General features: G+C 34.2%; 2 protein-coding genes across 2 annotated transcripts; one reads left to right on the top strand and one right to left on the bottom strand.

Annotated features, from left to right (window-relative positions):
* Window positions 1-1,147: 1,147 nt before the first annotated feature.
* On the bottom strand, window positions 1,148-9,139 carry LOC126692162 (kinesin-like protein KIN-5C). Its single transcript, XM_050387665.1, has 23 exons — window positions 8,894-9,139; window positions 8,657-8,786; window positions 7,739-7,897; window positions 7,279-7,628; window positions 7,053-7,191; window positions 6,834-6,931; window positions 6,582-6,738; window positions 6,275-6,344; window positions 6,077-6,153; window positions 5,643-5,696; window positions 5,471-5,551; window positions 5,279-5,390; window positions 5,115-5,201; window positions 4,854-5,029; window positions 4,549-4,710; window positions 4,282-4,389; window positions 3,709-3,867; window positions 3,548-3,631; window positions 3,243-3,448; window positions 3,056-3,157; window positions 2,729-2,838; window positions 1,931-2,082; window positions 1,148-1,686 (listed from the first exon to the last, which is right to left on the bottom strand). Exons 1-23 carry the CDS (start codon window positions 8,950-8,952, stop codon window positions 1,489-1,491), a joined length of 3,030 nt encoding a protein of 1,009 aa, XP_050243622.1. The 5' UTR covers window positions 8,953-9,139; the 3' UTR covers window positions 1,148-1,488.
* Window positions 9,140-13,203: 4,064 nt separating this feature from the next.
* On the top strand, window positions 13,204-15,062 carry LOC126690995 (uncharacterized). The gene is made up of 4 exons (XM_050386083.1): window positions 13,204-13,580; window positions 13,784-14,117; window positions 14,298-14,466; window positions 14,983-15,062. Exons 1-4 carry the CDS (start codon window positions 13,204-13,206, stop codon window positions 15,060-15,062), a joined length of 960 nt encoding a protein of 319 aa, XP_050242040.1.
* Window positions 15,063-19,460: the final 4,398 nt, after the last annotated feature.

Below are 19,460 nucleotides of genomic sequence, written 5' to 3'. Positions count from 1 at the left end.
AGGTATTGCCTCAATATTCTCTAGCACATCCCTGCAAGCCTATTGGTGCTCTGTATCTGATGCTTCTGCTGCATCAGTTTTAACATCATATTAATAAATTGGGAAAAAAATTGGTAAATTTTTTTTTTCTCTAAAACTCCAACCTTACCATTTATTTTTATTTTTTAATTAGACAAACAATTTGGATATCTCAAAATGAAAGAAACAGTTTACAGAATTCCGTTAGAGCTAAAAGAAAGCTTCAATGGGCAATCGATCTCAGGCGGCTTAATTGAGAGAGTCTTGATCTTAATTACCACAAGAGCCTCGATCTCAGCGTTGAACTTTGAAGGATCGCGAGGCTTAAGAGACAGCAATTTGTTGCCCCCACAAAAACAGGCCACACGGTACTTATTACAGGAGTTTAAACGTGGTGAACAAATGATCACGTATGGAAGACTATTCTTCATTCGGCCCATTTTGTGATATCCAAAATGTTTGTCTAATTTAACAGAAAATAAAAAGTAATGTTAAGAGTTTTAGAGAAACAAAAATTTAAAATAAAAATAAATAAATAAAACTTCTTTTCACAATTTTTTAAGATGACAATTTCTGATTAATGCAACATCAACATATCACCTTAATTGTGAAAAAAGTTATTGAAAGATCAATAAAAACATTTTTTTTTAATTACATTAATTGAAAAAAAAAATTAAGAGTTTAAATTCAAGAGGGTAATTTTAAAAAAGTAATAATATTTTATTTAAGAGACTATTACATTAAATGAAATTTACATAAATTTTTAAGATGAACAAACAAACTGGGATGGGAAATATAAGACAATTTTTGTTTCTGTTATTATTTTTTCTCCTTTTTTTTCCTATAGAAGGAGAAACCTGAACCCCAAATACCCATGCCAGATGGTCCAAAAATTTACCAAGTGCTTGAATTTTGTCAAGATCTCTAGCCATTAGGTACCTTACAAGATTGAATTTTTTCAGGGGAACGGTCAATTTAGGATTAATGGAGTACATAGTGCAGGACTTGCTCCTATCAAGGTCGGCTACTAGATCAAGCTATTTCAGCAAATAAAGAGAATGAACAAAATCATCGCATTTTGAATTGTACTTGGACAATATTGTTTACATTCAAGAGGAAAAAAAACAAGTGGATAACAAATATTCAATTTTCACTATCAAGTAAACAAAAATGGTCTTACATTACACAGCAAATTGCTGAGCAGTACGGTACCTTGGAAATAAATTCTAATCATGTACCGATCTTTGCATCAATATACATTCCTTTTTTTTGAGCTACAAGTTGCTAAATCCCAAGATAGGATTTACTCTTACTCTTTACCGGACTTGGCCATTACACCCTCCTACCACCCTCTGCTGATTGCTGCATTCTTACAATTATCATATTCGTACGACAACAATGTGTACAAGAATAATACAAATACATATTTCATTCCATAACGCATACAAATAAGCTAAAACTGCACCATTTTTAATTCAGTTGGGTAAGGGGTGAGCGTGGTATAAGCGAAGGTTTCAATTCCTTCACATCAAATGAGTCATATGAATGGTTTTCCCTGAATTCCTCAAGAAGGGTTTCCATTGGCATGGCTCGAAGTGACTCAATGGTTACCTTACTTGGAACATCTGACTCACTTCTTATTGGTGTTGTGCCACTAGGCTCATAGTCCTGCACATTATTTAAACATCATTAGTCAACTGTATCATGTAGAGGCCAACAACTAATTTACGTTTATCACATCAGTTTTAAAATAATGATTTGTGGACATTCACGAGGCAATTTCAATGCTCTCAATAGAAAGAAACAAAGCCAATAACAACTCAACATTATTTAACGTAACTTATGAAACATGCCTAACCTATGGCAGAAATACAATTCAACACCCCCAGCAGTGAAATATTAATCAACCTACCATATATTGCTGCCGGAAAGTCTCCCGAGCCTTCTCTTCAATAGATACCGCTTGGCCAGAGTGATCCTCCCTAAAACTTTGAAGGCTATTTGTGTGGGCTTTCACAATCTCAAAGATTCCAGATATAGATCCTTGCTCCTGCTCAGATACACCTGTTGCAACATCCACGAAGAAAAAACATCAATTTCTAGTCTCAAGACAAAATATAACAGCAATAATAATTACAATAGCCACCAAGAATTACCCATGCTTATTATCCATAAGAAAATCTGCAAACAAATATCCTAAGCCAATTCAAACATGCTGAAAATTAACTATATTTTGTTATTTTTAGACCAAAAATGTGTATATCAATTTCAACACTGTTCAATTTCCCAACTTTTCACACATTCCACATATTTAAGTTTCAAGATCAAGATATCCCAGATTCCCAACAGGAATGAAAGTTAGCCAGTTAGAGAACCATAATAACATAAATATGTTTAAAAAAGAACACCATAAAATACATAATATAACATTAGCTCAATAACTATGACACATTGAAGAAAGTGCAACTCGTTCAATTTATCCACTTGTCTCAACCAGATTCAAACTATATTGATGCAGTGCAAAATATTTTGCTCAGGAATTTCTCACACATTTATTCATACGATTTAACAGGAAATCCTACATGAATTGCAAATGTGCGCGTTTGTGTCTATATAAAGCTCACTCAAACTAATTTAAAGCACCTCAAAATGATTCAGTGGACATGTAGGACCAGAAGTGTCATAATTAAGTTGAGTGCATAATACTCACTATTGAGATGCTGAAGAAGATCCTCGCTATTCTTTGACACATCTTGCTCAGCTGCAACCCGTGCAGAACTAATCTCAACATCATGCTGCTCATTGCTATCGGAAGCATTCCTGTATTAAAGCATTATAAATTAAATTCATAAAGTAGAAAATGAGATAGTTCAAAGTTATAACACCACAAAATGCAACCATTTGATTTATTTAGAAATAGTTGTCAAAAATAAACATTAATAAAGTAATATATCAAAAGGAAATGCTTTTCTTTCCCATAATCCCATTAATATACAAGGGAGAAAAAGGTGTTCAATAAAACTTATTAACCACTGACCTGATAATTGACGCCATAGTTGAAACATGTTCATTGCCCATCTTATTCACAGACTCGTGTGTCCTTTTTAAGTGCTTGAAAGCCGATTCAGCAGTATTTACACTAAGCCAAATAGAGAACGATAAAATCAAAGAACAGATACATAACATTAATCAAGAGTAAGAGCAACAAATTGATCCAAACTTACCATTGCTGAATGAGTTCCTCCATATGGCAATGTTTTGCAGCAGAGTAATCGGCACTATCTTTGGCATCACTTTCCGCTTGTGTAGAAAATGCCTGCCATTTCCTTTTTGCATCTGTTGTAATGCCTTCCATCGATGAAACATGTCCATCCAAGAATGCCTTGTTTGCCATAGCACTTTCTCTAAGATCAACCAGTCTTGTGTCGACCTGTCAGCTTGACTATTAATAAATTTTGAAAAATTACATAAAAACAGATGTGTTAATAAAAAATTAGAAAAAAAGTGTGCACATTCGCACAATACAGACCAGTTCTTTCTGACGACGAATGTGATCAGAGACTAAATTGGTTACATCAGCTATAAGCTTCTCTGCATCAGATTTTGACTGCTCCTGAAAAAGATCAGCTCAACATGTCAGATAATTACACAAAAAAACAACATATCTGTGCAATAAAATCTTTTTCATACCTCATAAGCCTTCTGAAACTCAGCAATGCTCTTCATTTGAACTTCATCAGCTTCCAATGCATAATTTTCAAGCCTTGTTGATTCTTCCACAAGTTTTTGCAGAACTCCTTGAGTGTAATTAGAAATTTCCATTGTTTGCTCAATACTAACATTAAATCTCTTTTCAATTCAAAAACAACAAAAGAAAAGAATATATTAAGTAAACAAGCTGAATAATTCAATCCAAAAATAGAAGAGGAATAATAAAACAGTCTTCCAATTTATCCATTAATCCAAAACCTATAACAAGATTCAAAAGCAAAACACTTAAATTAAATTACTACTTGTCCCATAAGGTTAAGTTATTAGAAACTTGTGAATTTAATAATTTAACCATTATTCTAACAAAGCGCCAATGAACTCTAGTTCAAATGGCACTTCCTACCCTTGTAAGTGCAAAGCGAAGGGTGAGGTCATGGGTCTGGGTGCATGCATAAGTATAATTTTAAATTTTAAAAAATTATATATATATATATATATATAAATAAAATAAAAAGAAGATACATCATAGACTGTAAATATCAAGAGACAAACCTGCCGCAGTTCCCTAGCAAAAAGTGCCAATTCTCCCTGGTTATTTGATAGAGTACTCTGAACATCATTGAATATCGAATCTGCTTTACCAGACTCTGATGCTAGAAACTGATTAACAAACAGAAAAATTCAGCAAAACCCATAATATAAAAATTAAAAGCAGTAAAAGCCACACACACACAAAAGACTAAACTAAAATAAAAGCCCACAAATGAGGTAGAATAGTGGATAATAAAACACAAGGAAACTCAATTTGTTGCTACCTACTTGTTCAATAGAATGTGCATTAGAAGCAGTCAGAGATGAAATTTCCTCTAGTCCAGCATTAGAGCTTGCCTTGTGCAAACGCACAACATTTTGCAATGCCTCAATATGAGATATATACAAAGTCCTTAAACCTGTAACTTTCTTCCTGACATCCATAAAACCCTGAAGGCAAGGACAAGGTGACTAAATCAAAGATGAAAGGAACTCAATAATGTGACTAGACAAAAATAACATAATTTTAAAAACAGAGAAACAATCAGGTAAAAACAATAAAATTTAATGATGATGCATTTATCATTCAATACCTTATCATGTGTTCCTGTAAAAGACTGACAAAGCTTCTCAACACAATGAAGGTGTTCTTGCTGCTTAGACATTGAAGTTGCCACCAAGTTGCAAAGAGAACCAATTTTTTGGGCAAGCTCAGCTTGGAAATTGGTCACCACCAATCTGTTATCAGCATTCAGTCTGTCTTCTCTTCCTATATAGTAAGTATCACATCAGGAAGCAGGTTTCAGTTGCAAAAAATACAATTCAAAGCTTATAACTAACTTTGGACACCATACCAATTTTTGAAAACAATGAAGCATTATCCTCAAGAGCTTTCTCCAAGTCAGATCTTAAGACACAAGCTTGATGAGCCAGTGCATTTTCTGTTTCACACATCAAGCAACAATATGAATACACAAGATATAATCAAAACACTACAAAGAGATAAATTTGAGAATACCTGCTTTTCTCTGTTCAGAGATAATAAAATCCTTCTCCCTCAGAGTATACCGACATTTCTTGAGTTCTTCCTCAGTGTTGACAAGCAATGTGCTGGTTTGATTCAAGGTTTTCTGTGTGGTTTTTTACTTGTCATAATAAAATCAATTCAAAAATTCAAAAGCATCTACAACAACATAAGAAGGCAACTGACCTCAGTGGCATCAAGTTTATTACTCAAATCAGAGCATTGCCGAATTTGGACATTATATTTATCTTGCAAGTCCTCAAGATGCTGTTTGTGACATGACAAATATGTAATAAGTGAATAGAAACATCACAAAATATGTAAACATACTCTAGAAAAAATTGTCACATGAACAAACCTTTTGATGGGTTTCTAGCATAATCCCCATTTGTTCAATCTGATCTGCCATAGCCTAAGCACAAGGAAAAAACGCATTAATGAAAGGCAACGTAAGAGACCCCATTGGCATTGGGAAATTCATGAAAAGAGAATAAATAAGGTGAACATCTTAAACAGAATATGTATCCAGTGCTTGCTTCAGAGGTCAAATACGGACAATCAACCTCAACCCCCCCCCCCCCCACCTCCCAAGCTGCCTCCAAAAAACCCCTTTTTAGGCAAAAAAAAATTTTGAAATTGACCAAACATCAATACCATATTCACAACAGCATTAAATGAATACCACTTTCAAAAAATGGAATCAAAAGCCAAATGATGCATAGGAATCTTGGTCATAAGGTATGTGAATTAGTAAAAGCACAAAGAAAAAAAAATTGGGGGAGATTACTATACCTTCTTTTCACTCTCCTCCTGATAGTATCGGTCCTTTGGAATATAGACACCATTTTTTTCACGGGTTGCATAGACCTCTGAATAAAAATCAAATGTTGAAAAACAGGAAGCATACAAGCCACCATAGATTTCACATGGCACATATAATTGCCTGCAAATACATTAATTCACCAACTAAAAACATCCAAACTATCTCACCTGCCTTCAGGCGTTCAATTTCACCATAAAGATCCTTGATTAGAGTTGACTTCATCATCTTTTGGTTAATCTGAAAGTAACAAAAACAAAGAATGAACGCCCTATACAGATTGACTGCACAGCAAAAGGGAGGGGGAAAGAAACCCCACAAAGAAAAGAATTCATGCACTAAATATCCTAACCAAACACTAAAAAGACATCTAATTCGTGAAAGTCAGAAAACAAAAAATTTCATGAAATTCTAAACCGTCCCAAAAAGACATCTTAATGTGTCAACGGTCAAAAAACTAAAAATCAAATAACTAACCTCAGGCTTGTTTTTAATATTTTTTGCCCTATGTGCATAATCCAGTGTACTTAATGTTTCCTCCAGACAATGGACAGCAGGTGAAACTGTGGCTATAATGCACGTCTTGGTTCTTCCTCCCAGTGAATCACGAAGTAAACGTGTAAGCTTGCTATCCCTAAATTCCAGTTCAAAATGTAACAAGAATTCATCAGAAATGAGATAGGGGCACTGGTTATATAACTTTTAAAATGATAATAACAAAGACCAAACCTGTATGGGATATGGCCAAGATGCTCTACTAGAGCATTAATGACTCTTCCCAAAGTCAGTAAACTTTTGTTGATTTCTCCAGCTTCTCTAGCACGACCCTGATAAATTATGACAACAAATAAAATTTTAAAAATGTCAACAGAAAATTTAATTAGGTAACCCCAAATGTGAATACAAAAGCAGCAAATAAAATAGTGTCATAAATCTAAGTGTGCCTACCTCCCGAGCACCAGAACGAGATATATTTTCCGACCCTGCTAAATCAACCAAGTTCAGCTTGCCACATTTAATTAGTTCTTCACCTTCCGGTGTTGCTTCCTTGATGTGTATAGTGATTGAAAACAGAGAATGTGACCGACTGAAAGTAAAAGCAGATGTTTAATTACATGGGGAATCTTCAAAACCGTTCTAAGCATGAAAATTACCATTTAAAAAGGAAAATTACCTTGACTGCTTGTTTAGTAATGTTTCTGCAGTGCGACGTTTTGCAGACCCTCTTTCTAAAAGAGTGAAAATCTCACTCGCACTAGTCACAATTTCCTCCTCCAAACCTCTTACAAGAACTCCACCTTTCCCATCCTCCATCAGAGGCAACTGCTTTTTTTGCTTTTCCTCCAAAACAGCTCTTGAAAGTTCCTCAGGGGCAAGCAAATCAGTGATCTCCTCATTGTACAGTTCCAAGAAAGTAACTTTTACACTGTATTCTGCATTCTGGCCCTCAAGAGTATCAAATATCTGCTTAACAGCCCTAGGTATAACTCCAGCTTCTGGAGGCAATTCTCCTTTCGGTCCACTCTGTCACAATGTCACATGACATCATCAGATTCTTGCTTTCTGATTTATACATGAACAGCTATACAAACATCAACACAAACCCTAATAATTTAGTACCACAAGTATTATACCTTTGACCTCTTGCATTCACCTTCCATCGTGTATGTTTTCCCAGTACCAGTTTGACCGTATGCAAATATGGTACAATTGAAGCCTTCTAAAACTTCATGTACAATTGGAATCACTGCTTGATCATAAAGATCTCTTTGCTGAGCTGAGGGACCAAAAACCTACATATTACCACAAACAAAATCTTAGCATCTACCACCAAATATGAAACTAGATTCTCAAAAATAACATTTTTTTAATACTTTTGACATATATGTTCAAATTATAGGACTCCCATGTCCTTTCCATTTCAGTGTTCGGATGTAAAGGTGTACATAGTGGCACATCATTTAAAATTCCATCCCAACTAAGCCAAGGAATAAATACTAATTTTAGATGACGAGACACGATGCACACCATTAAAATCCTAAAAACTAAATCTCGACCATTAAATGGACATTTTCCATTTCAAAGACAAATGAAGAGGACCCTTTTTCTGGAAAAAAAGTGTACTTAACAAGAGAATACCTCTTTACCTACACATTTTACCCTATTCAATCAAAGTTTTATGTATATAGCCCTTACATTGGATTACCTTGAAATAATGTGAAACCAAAGAACCCCTCATAAACAACTAATTAATCTTCAAACCTTAAATCTTGAAAGTAACAACCAAAAGTAAATATTGCACCACACTTTGAACAAACACCCAAATGCCAAAACATCAAAGTCTTAAGTAAAACCCAATACCCCATTTGTGAAAAAAAAAAAAAAAAAAAAATGTACGTATAAACACTTTACCCTCCTCAATAACTTCACCAAACAAAGCATCAAGTACAAAAAGTTCATACAATTTTCAAAAATCCACATCCCATATCATATATACATTATACACAAACTAATTAAAAAGACAATCTCATTGAAAGTGAATGAAGTAGTACCTTATCGAAAGTGAAAATCCTATCGATATGTTTGCCGGCAATGCTTTGAGACACGGACACTTCTCTACTGTACTCATTGCAACTAACAACCTGCGGCGCATTACTCCGTAACTCTTCGTCGCTAAACGGCCTGTCACAAATCAAACAAACAAACGAAAAAATCAAAATCAGCATCCTGATTCAATGGATTCAGAAATAAACATTAAAAAAAAAAAAAAAAAACACAAGCCCTAGTACCTGCAACGAAGAAGGACCTGAACGTTAACGCCTTTCTCTTTCTCGTGGCGACCGGACATTTTTGGATCCGCGACGAGAAAGTTGAGCGAGAGAGAGAGAAAGAGAGATCGGACAGTGAGAATCACAGAGATGCGAAATGGTTCTTCGCTATTCTCTCTTTGGTTTTTTTTATTTATTTGTTTTTTTGAATGTATTTGTGTGTGTGTCTCTCTCTCTCTGTCTTTGTTTCACTCGCTCTCTGAAATATTTGGGAATAGAGCGGGCTTGACAACTTTTGAGATTTGAATTTTCGTGAGCCGCTCTCTCTCTCTCTCTCTCTGTTTGGTGAATATCGACGGCTCTACGTTCAGGATTGCGGATCTGGACGGTCTCGATACTGTTTAAACGTTTTTACTATATTACCCCTGTGTGATTCGTTTGATATGGGCTGTGAAACTGGGCTGGGGTCGTTTTAAAAAATTATGTTGGATAGAAACCCAATCTACTAATCGACCCAGCTTTAAAAAAGACCCAACCCCTCACGAGTCACCACCCAAGTTTTTCTTGTTTTAAGGTAAATTACAACTTTGACCGAAACTTAAATTGCTTATATATGGTTTAAAATTTGACATTTTACCTACTTGAGATTTGACTAAAATTTACGTTGTCTATCTGTGGTTTGAAATCCCGTGATGCAAGTATTCCGCTAACTTCTTTTTTATCTTATTTGATTTTATATTTTTATGTTTTTTGTGTTTTTTGAAGAAAGAGACATAAAAGTGGTGTAAAATTACATATTTAGTCATGTTTTTAACAGAAGTAGGTTACAAAACTCTAATTAAGTTAACCTTAGGTGGGTAAAGTGTCAAATTTCAAACCACATTAATAAGTATAATTCCTGAAGCCTAAGTAATAACTGACTACCCTAAAGTAGCTGACAACTTTGCTTATATTCTCATGGCTGACCCCAAAAGGTTGACGATCCATATTGGGGATGACGGGAGCAACTGAGGGTCATCAATGCATGGGTTAGAGATGGCCAGAATGACATTTCAAGGAAGGATAAGTTGACGAGATGAAGCTGACGGGTCCAACATGTCTCTTGTGTGGTTTGCACGCACAAGTATATAAGGAAATATCTTGCGCCCTACACTTAACCTTAATCAATAAAACTTCTACAAGGAAATGATTCCACAAGATACGCAAAATAAAAAGTTTCTCTCCTACAAGGAAACGTCTTCTTAATCAAGGCACGGATGTCAGCCCCACACTATTATAAAAGCCCCAAGACCCTCACAAATCAAGGTACACATAATTCACCCCAACTCTAGCACTCTAGAATTATGAGAATATCTAACTTAACTTTCGGAGGGTACTTGGGCAGCACCACACCGGTGTTCTCTGTTAGGTCTTCTCTTTTTGTGTTGTACAGGTATTATTTTGAGCACGTGAATACCGTGTGACTTACTGATGATTTTTTGACATCATCACACATGTAAGGCAACTTAAATTTCAATCAAACTACAGATGGGTAAATTGTAATTTGCCTTGTTTTTTAAGATATTGCTTAATTGATAATCATAGCCTAAGTCCTAACCACAAGATGAAAAATTATCCATTGCAACAAATGCAAGTTCCAATTAGCTTTTTGATTCCCGCCTACACCAAAAAATCAATTAGTATTTTGGTCTGATAATAAAATACAATCATTAAACACCATAAATTAAAATTATCTCTAATTAATATATATATATATATATATATATATATATATATATAACACAACAAATGTATGCATCCGGGCTTTCTCTGTATGTTAACCTACCAACTATGATACGTAAATATTTGCAATAAGTGATACCATTCTCTTTGAGAGAATATATTCAAATATGATAGCCAAATTCATCAATTCTGTATGATTGTCTAATGAACATCAATTAAATGCTTTGATCTTTGATCTGTCAAAACTTGGTGAAGGCAAAAAATTATAGAGAGAGAGTGAATGAGAAGGAAAGACACATATCATTGCTTGAATCAAGATAAGATAATCGCATAATTAAGCAAAAGGATATTTTAGTTAACTTCTATTTGCAAATCTTGTATGTAAAAGGCAGTTTTTTTTTTTTTTTTTTTTTTTGGAGAAGAAAAAGGCAGTGATATCGCTTCTGAGAGCATAATAGTTTGGAATTACTTCGAAATTTAATTAGATCAAACCTTTTCTTTTAAGTGGAACATCCAGTCTGGTTAATTTATAGAATTAATACATGTTATTTTGTTTTTCTTAGTACAATTTGTTGTAGTTATCTACCTTTTTTATGGTCAGTTTGAGCATGTCCAATTTATGATCAACAATTTGTGGGTTCACCTTTTTCATTTTCTAATCCTTAAAAGGCTTTGTATGTGTAGCTTATTGGTAGGTATTAATAATATTAATATTATATTTTTTTTCTTTTTTTTTTATCATATCTATATATAATACTTTTCAGTTTTCACACACAATTTATAAGTTTTTGGGACTTTGAAAAAAAATATATATATATATATTTATATATATTATATCTTAAAAAATTTAAAATTACAAACATTTTACGTAGTTTGAATGAATTGGGATTCTATCATAAATCTTAAATAAAATGTTAGGGTTTTTAAAATTTCCCTCTATTATTTTAGCCTAATTTTTAGATCTTTTTTTATAGTTTCTTTGTAACGTTATTTTGGACCTCTAAAAACAATCTGACACTAAAAATGCATGAGGTGAAGCCCATTTCTAATATTATAGATATACATTTAGAAATAGAATCATTTTTTTTCCTTCAAAAAAAAAAAAAAGAATCACTCTTTTTTTGTTGAGAAATAAAAAATAGAATCACTCATTTACTTCATTGTTTGAGATAGAAAAATCTCAAAAGAAAAAAAATGATATCATGATCTAGCATTTAATTACTTCACAACCAACCAACCACACAAGGTAGGTATATGCATCGATCAAACTTGTGATACCAAATATAGTTCTCATCATGATTGGGATGAATATTTTGTTCACTTCTGAAAAATTGCTACCTTGTGCATAAATCAGGAAATACTACCATTTACAGTGCGAGTCATTATTTACTTTATCAAGAAGCCATGAACTAAATAGCACATGATGCACACAGCCTGCGTTCGATTAATTTGGTCAGTATGGGTCAATGTTCAAACTGTGAAACTATATACTATATAGTAGCCCATGGATTGTGACATAAGTCACATAACTCCATTTTTATTGCACAATTCTAGAATATATAGTACCACATATAGTGATGACCGTATATTTCAAATTTATCTATTACACACACTTACACATATAATATATACACTCTTCAAAAGCAAGGAAAACTGACTTCAAGTCACGGTTTTGAACTTCAAAGAAGTCACAGTTTTCCTTATTTTTAGAGAGTATGTGTACTATGTGTGCATTAAGTGATGTGCATTAGGCATTTCCCTATTTAAAACGACACAATCAATGGTAGAGATTAGAAAAAGACCCCAATATTTCTTTCATTGCCTCATTCAAGGTCTTGTTTATATTTTTGTTTTGTTTTCTCTAGACAACATCAATTATACTTAAGAAGAAATCAAAATAGACTCAGCATTTCTTTTTATTATTTAGATAAACAGATGTATCAATATCAAATATGAGGACTCACTGAAAAAACATAGACATAAACAAAAGAAACTTTTTTTTTTTTTTTTGAGAATGTAAACAAAAGAAACTTACTGGCATGAAAGATATATCATTTTTTAACATCTCAAGGAACAAATTTTATGAGGTCGGTTGGAAAATGAATGAGTGTGTCACACAGAGTCACATTTTCAGGAAAAGAAAAAAGAACTGAAAGTGTGTCACAGAGATGGGCTGTCTACTGTCACAATGCCGCTTCTTAATTGTATAAACTATAGTTTAAAACTTGATGTTGGTAGGAACTGAAAGTGAAAATCTCAAATTTTAGACATCTACATCAGCCATGAAGTTTCTTTTTTTTCGAGTAACCAACAATGAATAGGCTATACACTAATAAAATGGAAATCAGAGTCATTCAATGAATGTCAATATCTCTTCCCAAAAATAGATAGACGGAAGGAAATACAGAACTCATTATTGCCATAAGGCCATGTATCATGGCTGTGTAGCATTTTGACATTTTATAACTCTTAATACCCAGATTAGTGTTAGGGACACAATACTTTTTACAATAGTTATATGTTGACATGATTTATTGTGTTTGTAAACAACACCACTTTTACTAGTATCAACAAACTAAATTAATAATTGCGAGAAAAGTTTGTAAAAAATGTTGTATCCTAAGCTTGTTATAACCTCTACAATTGCCTATATATTCCACTTGGAGAGGCAACACAAAGACTTTACTGGCCGACACTTATTTTTCCCTGCTAACCTGTCTATTGAGAGGCTCAATACCCAAAGTGTCGAGCCCAAAGGCAGACCAGTTGGTGGCACCGAGTATAGCCGGTGCCAAGCGGTGCCTGGTGGCACCGGCATAGCCGTACTTGCTCTCCTTTCCTCCAAAGCCCCAAACATTTCACATCTCCAAACTGCAATCCACAAACTCCAAAACTCACACCCAATTCTCAAGTCTAGACTCAATTCCAACACTACTACAAACACAATCTCTTTCATCACATCTCCTACACCATTTAATTTGTTCAAGTAAAGTTATTCACTATCCCATCAACTTTTAGTATCATAGAAAGCCTTTCCATTCCTACCAACCACTCTATCTCACCCTTCCATTTAATCCTAGAACATGAACTAAACCAAAACACTTGGTCTAGTACTAGTAGTCCTAATAATAACCATACATGTACTAACACAAATGACATTTTCTTTGCAACCACATATGCTCTTCCTAGAACAAAGTATATTGTGGTGTTCCGGCTTCACGTTTCAGCTTGTGACCGCACCACCGCGGTGTCACTGCTGAGAGAGTTGCTGGAGTTGATGAGTGAAGAAGTTGGAGGAGGGTTAACGGGAAATAATAAAGTGGAGGTTAGTTTGAAAATTGAGGATCTTATTCCTAATGGGAAGGCTAAGAAGCCTTTGTGGTCACGTGGGGTGGACATGCTTAGTTACTCTGTTAGTTCTCTAAGGCTCACAAATCTGAAATTTAAAGATACAAGGTCACCTAGATCGTCTCAGGTGGTGAGGCTACAAATGAACCAAAATGAGACTGAGAAAATTCTTGCTGTAAGTTGATTTATGCATGCACATAACTCTTAAAAAGCTTGAACTAGAAGAACAAAATGTATTGCTATTATTAGATAAGTAATAAGACTACTGGGCCATTTATTTAGAAGAAGTGCTTAATCACTTAGATGGGATTATTAATCTTGGTATTTAAAATAGGGCTAAAATTATTTTTTGCAGGGATGCAAATCAAGAGGGATCAAGCTATGTGGGGCATTGGTAGTTGCTGGATTGATTGCTGCATATAGCTCTAAACGTCGACTTGATAATCAACGAAAGAAGTATGGGGTGGTGACTCTCACTGATTGTCGTTCCATTCTTGATCCAGCTCTCTCCAATCGCCATTTTGGTAAGCCCCCCATCACAAGTCAGTCAATATCTACAAATCTAGTGTGTATATACATTGCCTATTCCTTATTCAAACTGCAAAAGTAGTCAACAGTTTGATGGTTTAGTGGCATTGAGTCATTTATATTTGGAAAAAAACTCATTTATAATTTTTTTTGCTTCTAAATCCATCATCTAATAGCCTTTATCCGGATGATAGACAATGAATTTGCTATAATGTGGTTCTAGATAGCCAAAATGAACATTAATTTCCTTGATGTATATTGAGATGTTATTATATATTGAGTTCTAATTCTTGGAAAAAGATCGTTTCAATTTAAAATGAATCAATTTCATGATTCAAATTAAATAATATAAATCTCAATATGTTTCTAATACCATGTCACTTAAAATAATTTACTGCATAATTGAATCTCCCTACTTTCATTTGAAATGGCTAGCATCCAAATCCCCCTGAATATGATTCATGATCTTTGTATGTTGGACATAACTAGTAGAATAACCATTAAATTTCCAGGATTCTACCACTTCATCAAAGGAGGAGAAAAGCTATGGGAGCTGGCTCAAAAAACCTATATGGCATTTGCAAACTCTTAGAGCAGCAACAAACACTTCTCAGACATGGCCTAGAATGCACGGACGCGGCTGGGAGGGCGCCGCACCAGAGTCCGACGCGGGACGCGGCGTCCGACGCGATAGACCGCGCGTCGGTGCCGCGTCTGCTTTTTTTTTTTTTTTTTTTTTTTCTCAGATTCGCGCCGACTCGACTCGATTCGCGCCGATGCGGCTCGATTCGGGCCGAATCGGCTTCGATTCGCGCCGAACCGGCCTGTTTCTGCCGATTTCGGCCTGTTTCGGCCATATCGGTACATATCGGCCGGCGACCGATACGACCGATACGGCCGAAACAGGCCGAAATCGGCCTTGAAACTCGCCGGAGAGGCCGAATTTCAGACCTCAGGTGCGTTTCTTGCCTTATTCTTTCTTTTTTTTGTGAATCAAGTATATTAATGTGTTTTTTAAGAATATTTTAATAGTAAAAATATATAAAAAAATATAAATAAAAATATTTTTAATCATTTTTTATTCGCCGAGTCCCGCCGCACCCGCACCCTATTTTTTCAAAAATTGCCGAGTCCCGCACCCGCACCCGCACCCGCACCCGAGTCTCGAAACGCACTCGTGCTTCATAGGACATGGCTGACCTCAACTTCCTCATGTGCAAGGCCATTTAAAACCCTAGTTTGACAGCATCATCTTCACTGAGAACATCCTTCATGTCAGTCTTTGAGGACCCTGTGATTGATCAATCCAATGACATGCAACATGAGGTTGGACTAGAGGACTGGGGCGTGCCTCGGTTCATGGTGTTGGCCCATCCATTGCCATGTTTGACACAGTTAGGGATGGAAAATTGGATTGTGTGTGCGTGTATCCGGCACCATTGCATTCAAGAGAACAAATGCAAGAGCTAATTGATAATATGAAGCCTGTTCTTGTGAATGGTATTGTAGCTAACCCTGTGGGGTGAGAGATACTTGCATGACTTGGTTGGTTTCGGATGAAACATATATAATTTGATGAACTATTAAGGGATGATTAACAATTTTAAATTATAATTTGTAATATTTAATTCAAACCATGAAATATATTTATTTTGAATGAAAGGGGATATTTTTCATTTAATATTCACATTAATAGGGGGTGTTTTATGATTTGTACCCCTTTCATAATTTGATTTTAAATTATCATTAGTAATATTTAATTCGAACCATGAAATATGTTTATATCGAATGAAAGGGGATATTTTTCATTCAATATTCACATTAATAGGTGTTTTATGATTTGTATCTCCCCCCATAGCTCCATCGTGAGAGAGAGAGAGAGAGAGAGAGAGAGAGAGAGCCACAGTGAGCTTGCATGAACCAAATCGAAGCTCCACACCACCACCACCACCATGCCACCAATATATGTGAACAAGTTTTTGAGTGTGAAATTTGAAAATATAACCATTGTTTTACATGTTCTTATTGTATCCTTTATTCTCGCAAAATTTCAAGAAGATCAAAAATCAATTGCTAAGTCATCAAAAAAATGTTAAAATTTCAAGTTTTTGTAATTTAAAATTTTGTATAAAAAATAAGTTTATCGATCGAATAGTAAATAAAATCCGATTTGAAAGAAATTTGATATATATGTTAAGAACATAAGAAATAGGAAATTCAACGGTTAGATTTTCAAATTTCACACCAAAAAAAGATATATATAAGAAGTTTAAAGAGTTTCTCACCAAATTAGTTTGAAGAGAAACTTTGTTCATTACACCCTATTTTGTTTGCTCTTTTAGCTTACACTTTGTGTGGGAGATCTTTTTTTTTTGCCAATTTGTGAATTCAAAGGCAAAAGAGTATATAGTTTGAACTTTAAACTTTTAAGGGTTGGGGGAATAGTTAGTTGAGATGTTGCTTGTAAAAATAAGAGATAATTTTCAAATATAGGTTATACACTCGTACGACTCAACTATCCAACAAGAGATAATTTTCAAATATTTTAGGATACATTCATTTAGAGCATTAGCAGTGGGCTTCTCAAATGCCAAATTGTAAATTTCATTTGGCATTTGGGCCCAAATTGCTCCAGCAACTGGATGGCTATACTTGGGACCGGCCAAATTTTTTTGGCATAGCGCTACAGTGCGATCTCATATGTGAGATTGCACTGTAGCGCTATGCCATACAAAAAAAAATGTATTTTAATGATAAAGTAGAATAGGAAAATATTATTTTAATGATAAAGTGTATTTTATTGTGTGAATTTATTATTTTAATGAGTAGAATAGGAAAATAAAAGTTGGGATGCTAGGTGTATTGTAAAATTGTATAGTATAATTGATAAAGTAACTTTTTAGGATGGTAAAATAAGATGAAATATGAAAACCGGTTGCGAATGCTCTTAGAAGTGGTATTATAATTACTCGCATCAAATGCATGTATTCACCCTCTCACGGGGTCCACCCCATGCAAGGGTGGATATATACATCTGATGCACGATAGATGGACTCCATGTAAGTGAGTAGTAGATATATGTATCCATGAGTGATAAATCTTTTCTAAAAACAGGGAATTATGTATGGTTTATACTAAAATTTTGATATTTTAAATCCAATTCAACTTATTTTGGGTTAAGAAATTTCCAACTTAACTCAATCCATGACGTGTTTAATAATCAACACAGTCTACTATGCAATAATTAGAAACAGCCAGTGGGGAAGGAGACGATGCTGCTAGAATGGAAATTGTGTTGAGTTGAGCAGGGGAGGATTTACTAGATGACATGGAGAGAGGGACTTGTTTGGATAGATGAATAACTATCCCAATCCATGTCGTGTTTAATAATCAACACAATCTACTATGCAATAATTAGAAACAGCCAATGGGGAAGGAGGCGATGCTGCTAGAATGGAAATTGTGTTGAGTTGAGCAGGGGAGGATTTACCAGATGACATGGAGAGAGGGACTTGTTTGGATAGATGAATAACTATCCATTTAGAATATATTTATCATACTATTTGGATCATGTTTTTTTTGTTTTTGTTTTTTTATATAAAATATAAATTTCATTCTAACTTAATCTAAGTGTATATGTGTGTAAAGTTCTATCTTTAAATCTTGAATTTCGATCCTTACTCCTTACCTCACAAGAATTTTGTACCTATGAATTGGTCATGTTTTGAACCTTTTGATATTATTGTTTCGAGTAAAGTACTCTTTTTGCTTTTAAAATTTTTTTTGACCTTTATGTTTGATCGTGTTGATTCGGTGAGTGATTATTGGTTATTGGTAAATAAATAAATATGATATTAGTGGTAGGTTGAGTAATGCTAGAGATACAAACTATTTTACAAAAAAAATATACAATGTTGATGTGATGAGTGATTATTAGTAAATGAAAAGTGATATTAATGATGAGTTTAGATAAAAACCAATAAGAAGTTGATCACATCAATAGTTTGTAAAAATGTTGTAAAATTGTTTGTGGTTGTAGCATTACTCGTGGTGGGTCTAAATGAAAACCAGTATTATAAGATGTTGGTGATAACAACAATATGTAAAAATGTTGTAAAATAGTTTGTGGCCATAGCATTACTCATAATCCTTCAAGAATAAGGAAAATATTAGAGATACAAACTTTTTTATGAAAACTTTTACAAACTGTTGATGTAGTGACTGATTATTGGTAAATAAAAAAGTGATATTATTAGTAGATCCAAAAGAAATTTGTTACAGCAACAATTTGTAAATATGTTATAAAATAATTTTGTGACGGTGACATTACTCAAAGAATAATAATATAGATACAAAGTATTTTACAAAGATGTAACGTGCTTTTTAAAAACTAAAAAGTCATGTGAGATATTAATATAACTCAAATAAAACAATAAGTTCAACCCATTTTGACATATAAAAAAAAAAAAAAAAAAAAAAAAGAAGGGGTTCAATCCCTCTTAAACACAACAACCTCAAACTTGGGCCCAAAGTAAAAAATAATATTAACATAACTCAAATAAATAAATAAAATCAATTTTCAAATTTTAATACGTGCACGTTTGGATAACGCGTTCGGTAGAGTCTTTACTATTCAGCGTTTTTAGGGGTTGTTTGGATGAGAGAGTTTTGAGTGATATGATTGTGTTTTCATCACTCATCATCCAAAATTTGTGGGACCCACATAAAATTTTTTGTTTGGATACCATCACTCATATTTGGTCACCCGGTTTTGGTCATCCAATCACTCAAAAAACTGAGTGATGAAGACCAAAAATGAAAACACAATTCAGCTGTTTTCATCACTCAAAACCGGTCACTCAGTGGCAAGTCCGTAAATTAGCTGAGACTGTGGGCCCCTTCACCAGTGCATTGTCACATCCATCACCAATGACTCTGTCTCTCTCTTTCTTCTTTCTCCTTTCTCCAGCAGCATTCTTTCTCTCTTTCT

The sequence above is a fragment of the Quercus robur genome, chromosome 7 (assembly GCF_932294415.1).
Source record: "Quercus robur chromosome 7, dhQueRobu3.1, whole genome shotgun sequence".
Taxonomy (NCBI): Eukaryota; Viridiplantae; Streptophyta; class Magnoliopsida; order Fagales; family Fagaceae; genus Quercus; species Quercus robur.
This window is presented reverse-complemented; position numbering and strand designations above follow the sequence as displayed.

Coding starts and splice junctions, on each gene's coding strand:
- LOC126692162 (XM_050387665.1), bottom strand. CDS start 8,952: ATGTCCGGTCGCCACGAGAAAGAGAAAGGCGTTAACGTTCAGGTCCTT. Junction 5,030..5,114: donor TTCATTGTTTTCAAAAATTG/GTATGGTGTCCA, acceptor CTTACTATATAG/GAAGAGAAGACAGACTGAAT. Junction 3,449..3,547: donor TTCGTCGTCAGAAAGAACTG/GTCTGTATTGTG, acceptor TCAAGCTGACAG/GTCGACACAAGACTGGTTGA.
- LOC126690995 (XM_050386083.1), top strand. CDS start 13,204: ATGTTGTATCCTAAGCTTGTTATAACCTCTACAATTGCCTATATATTC. Junction 13,581..13,783: donor ACACCATTTAATTTGTTCAA/GTAAAGTTATTC, acceptor TGCTCTTCCTAG/AACAAAGTATATTGTGGTGT. Junction 14,118..14,297: donor AGACTGAGAAAATTCTTGCT/GTAAGTTGATTT, acceptor TATTTTTTGCAG/GGATGCAAATCAAGAGGGAT.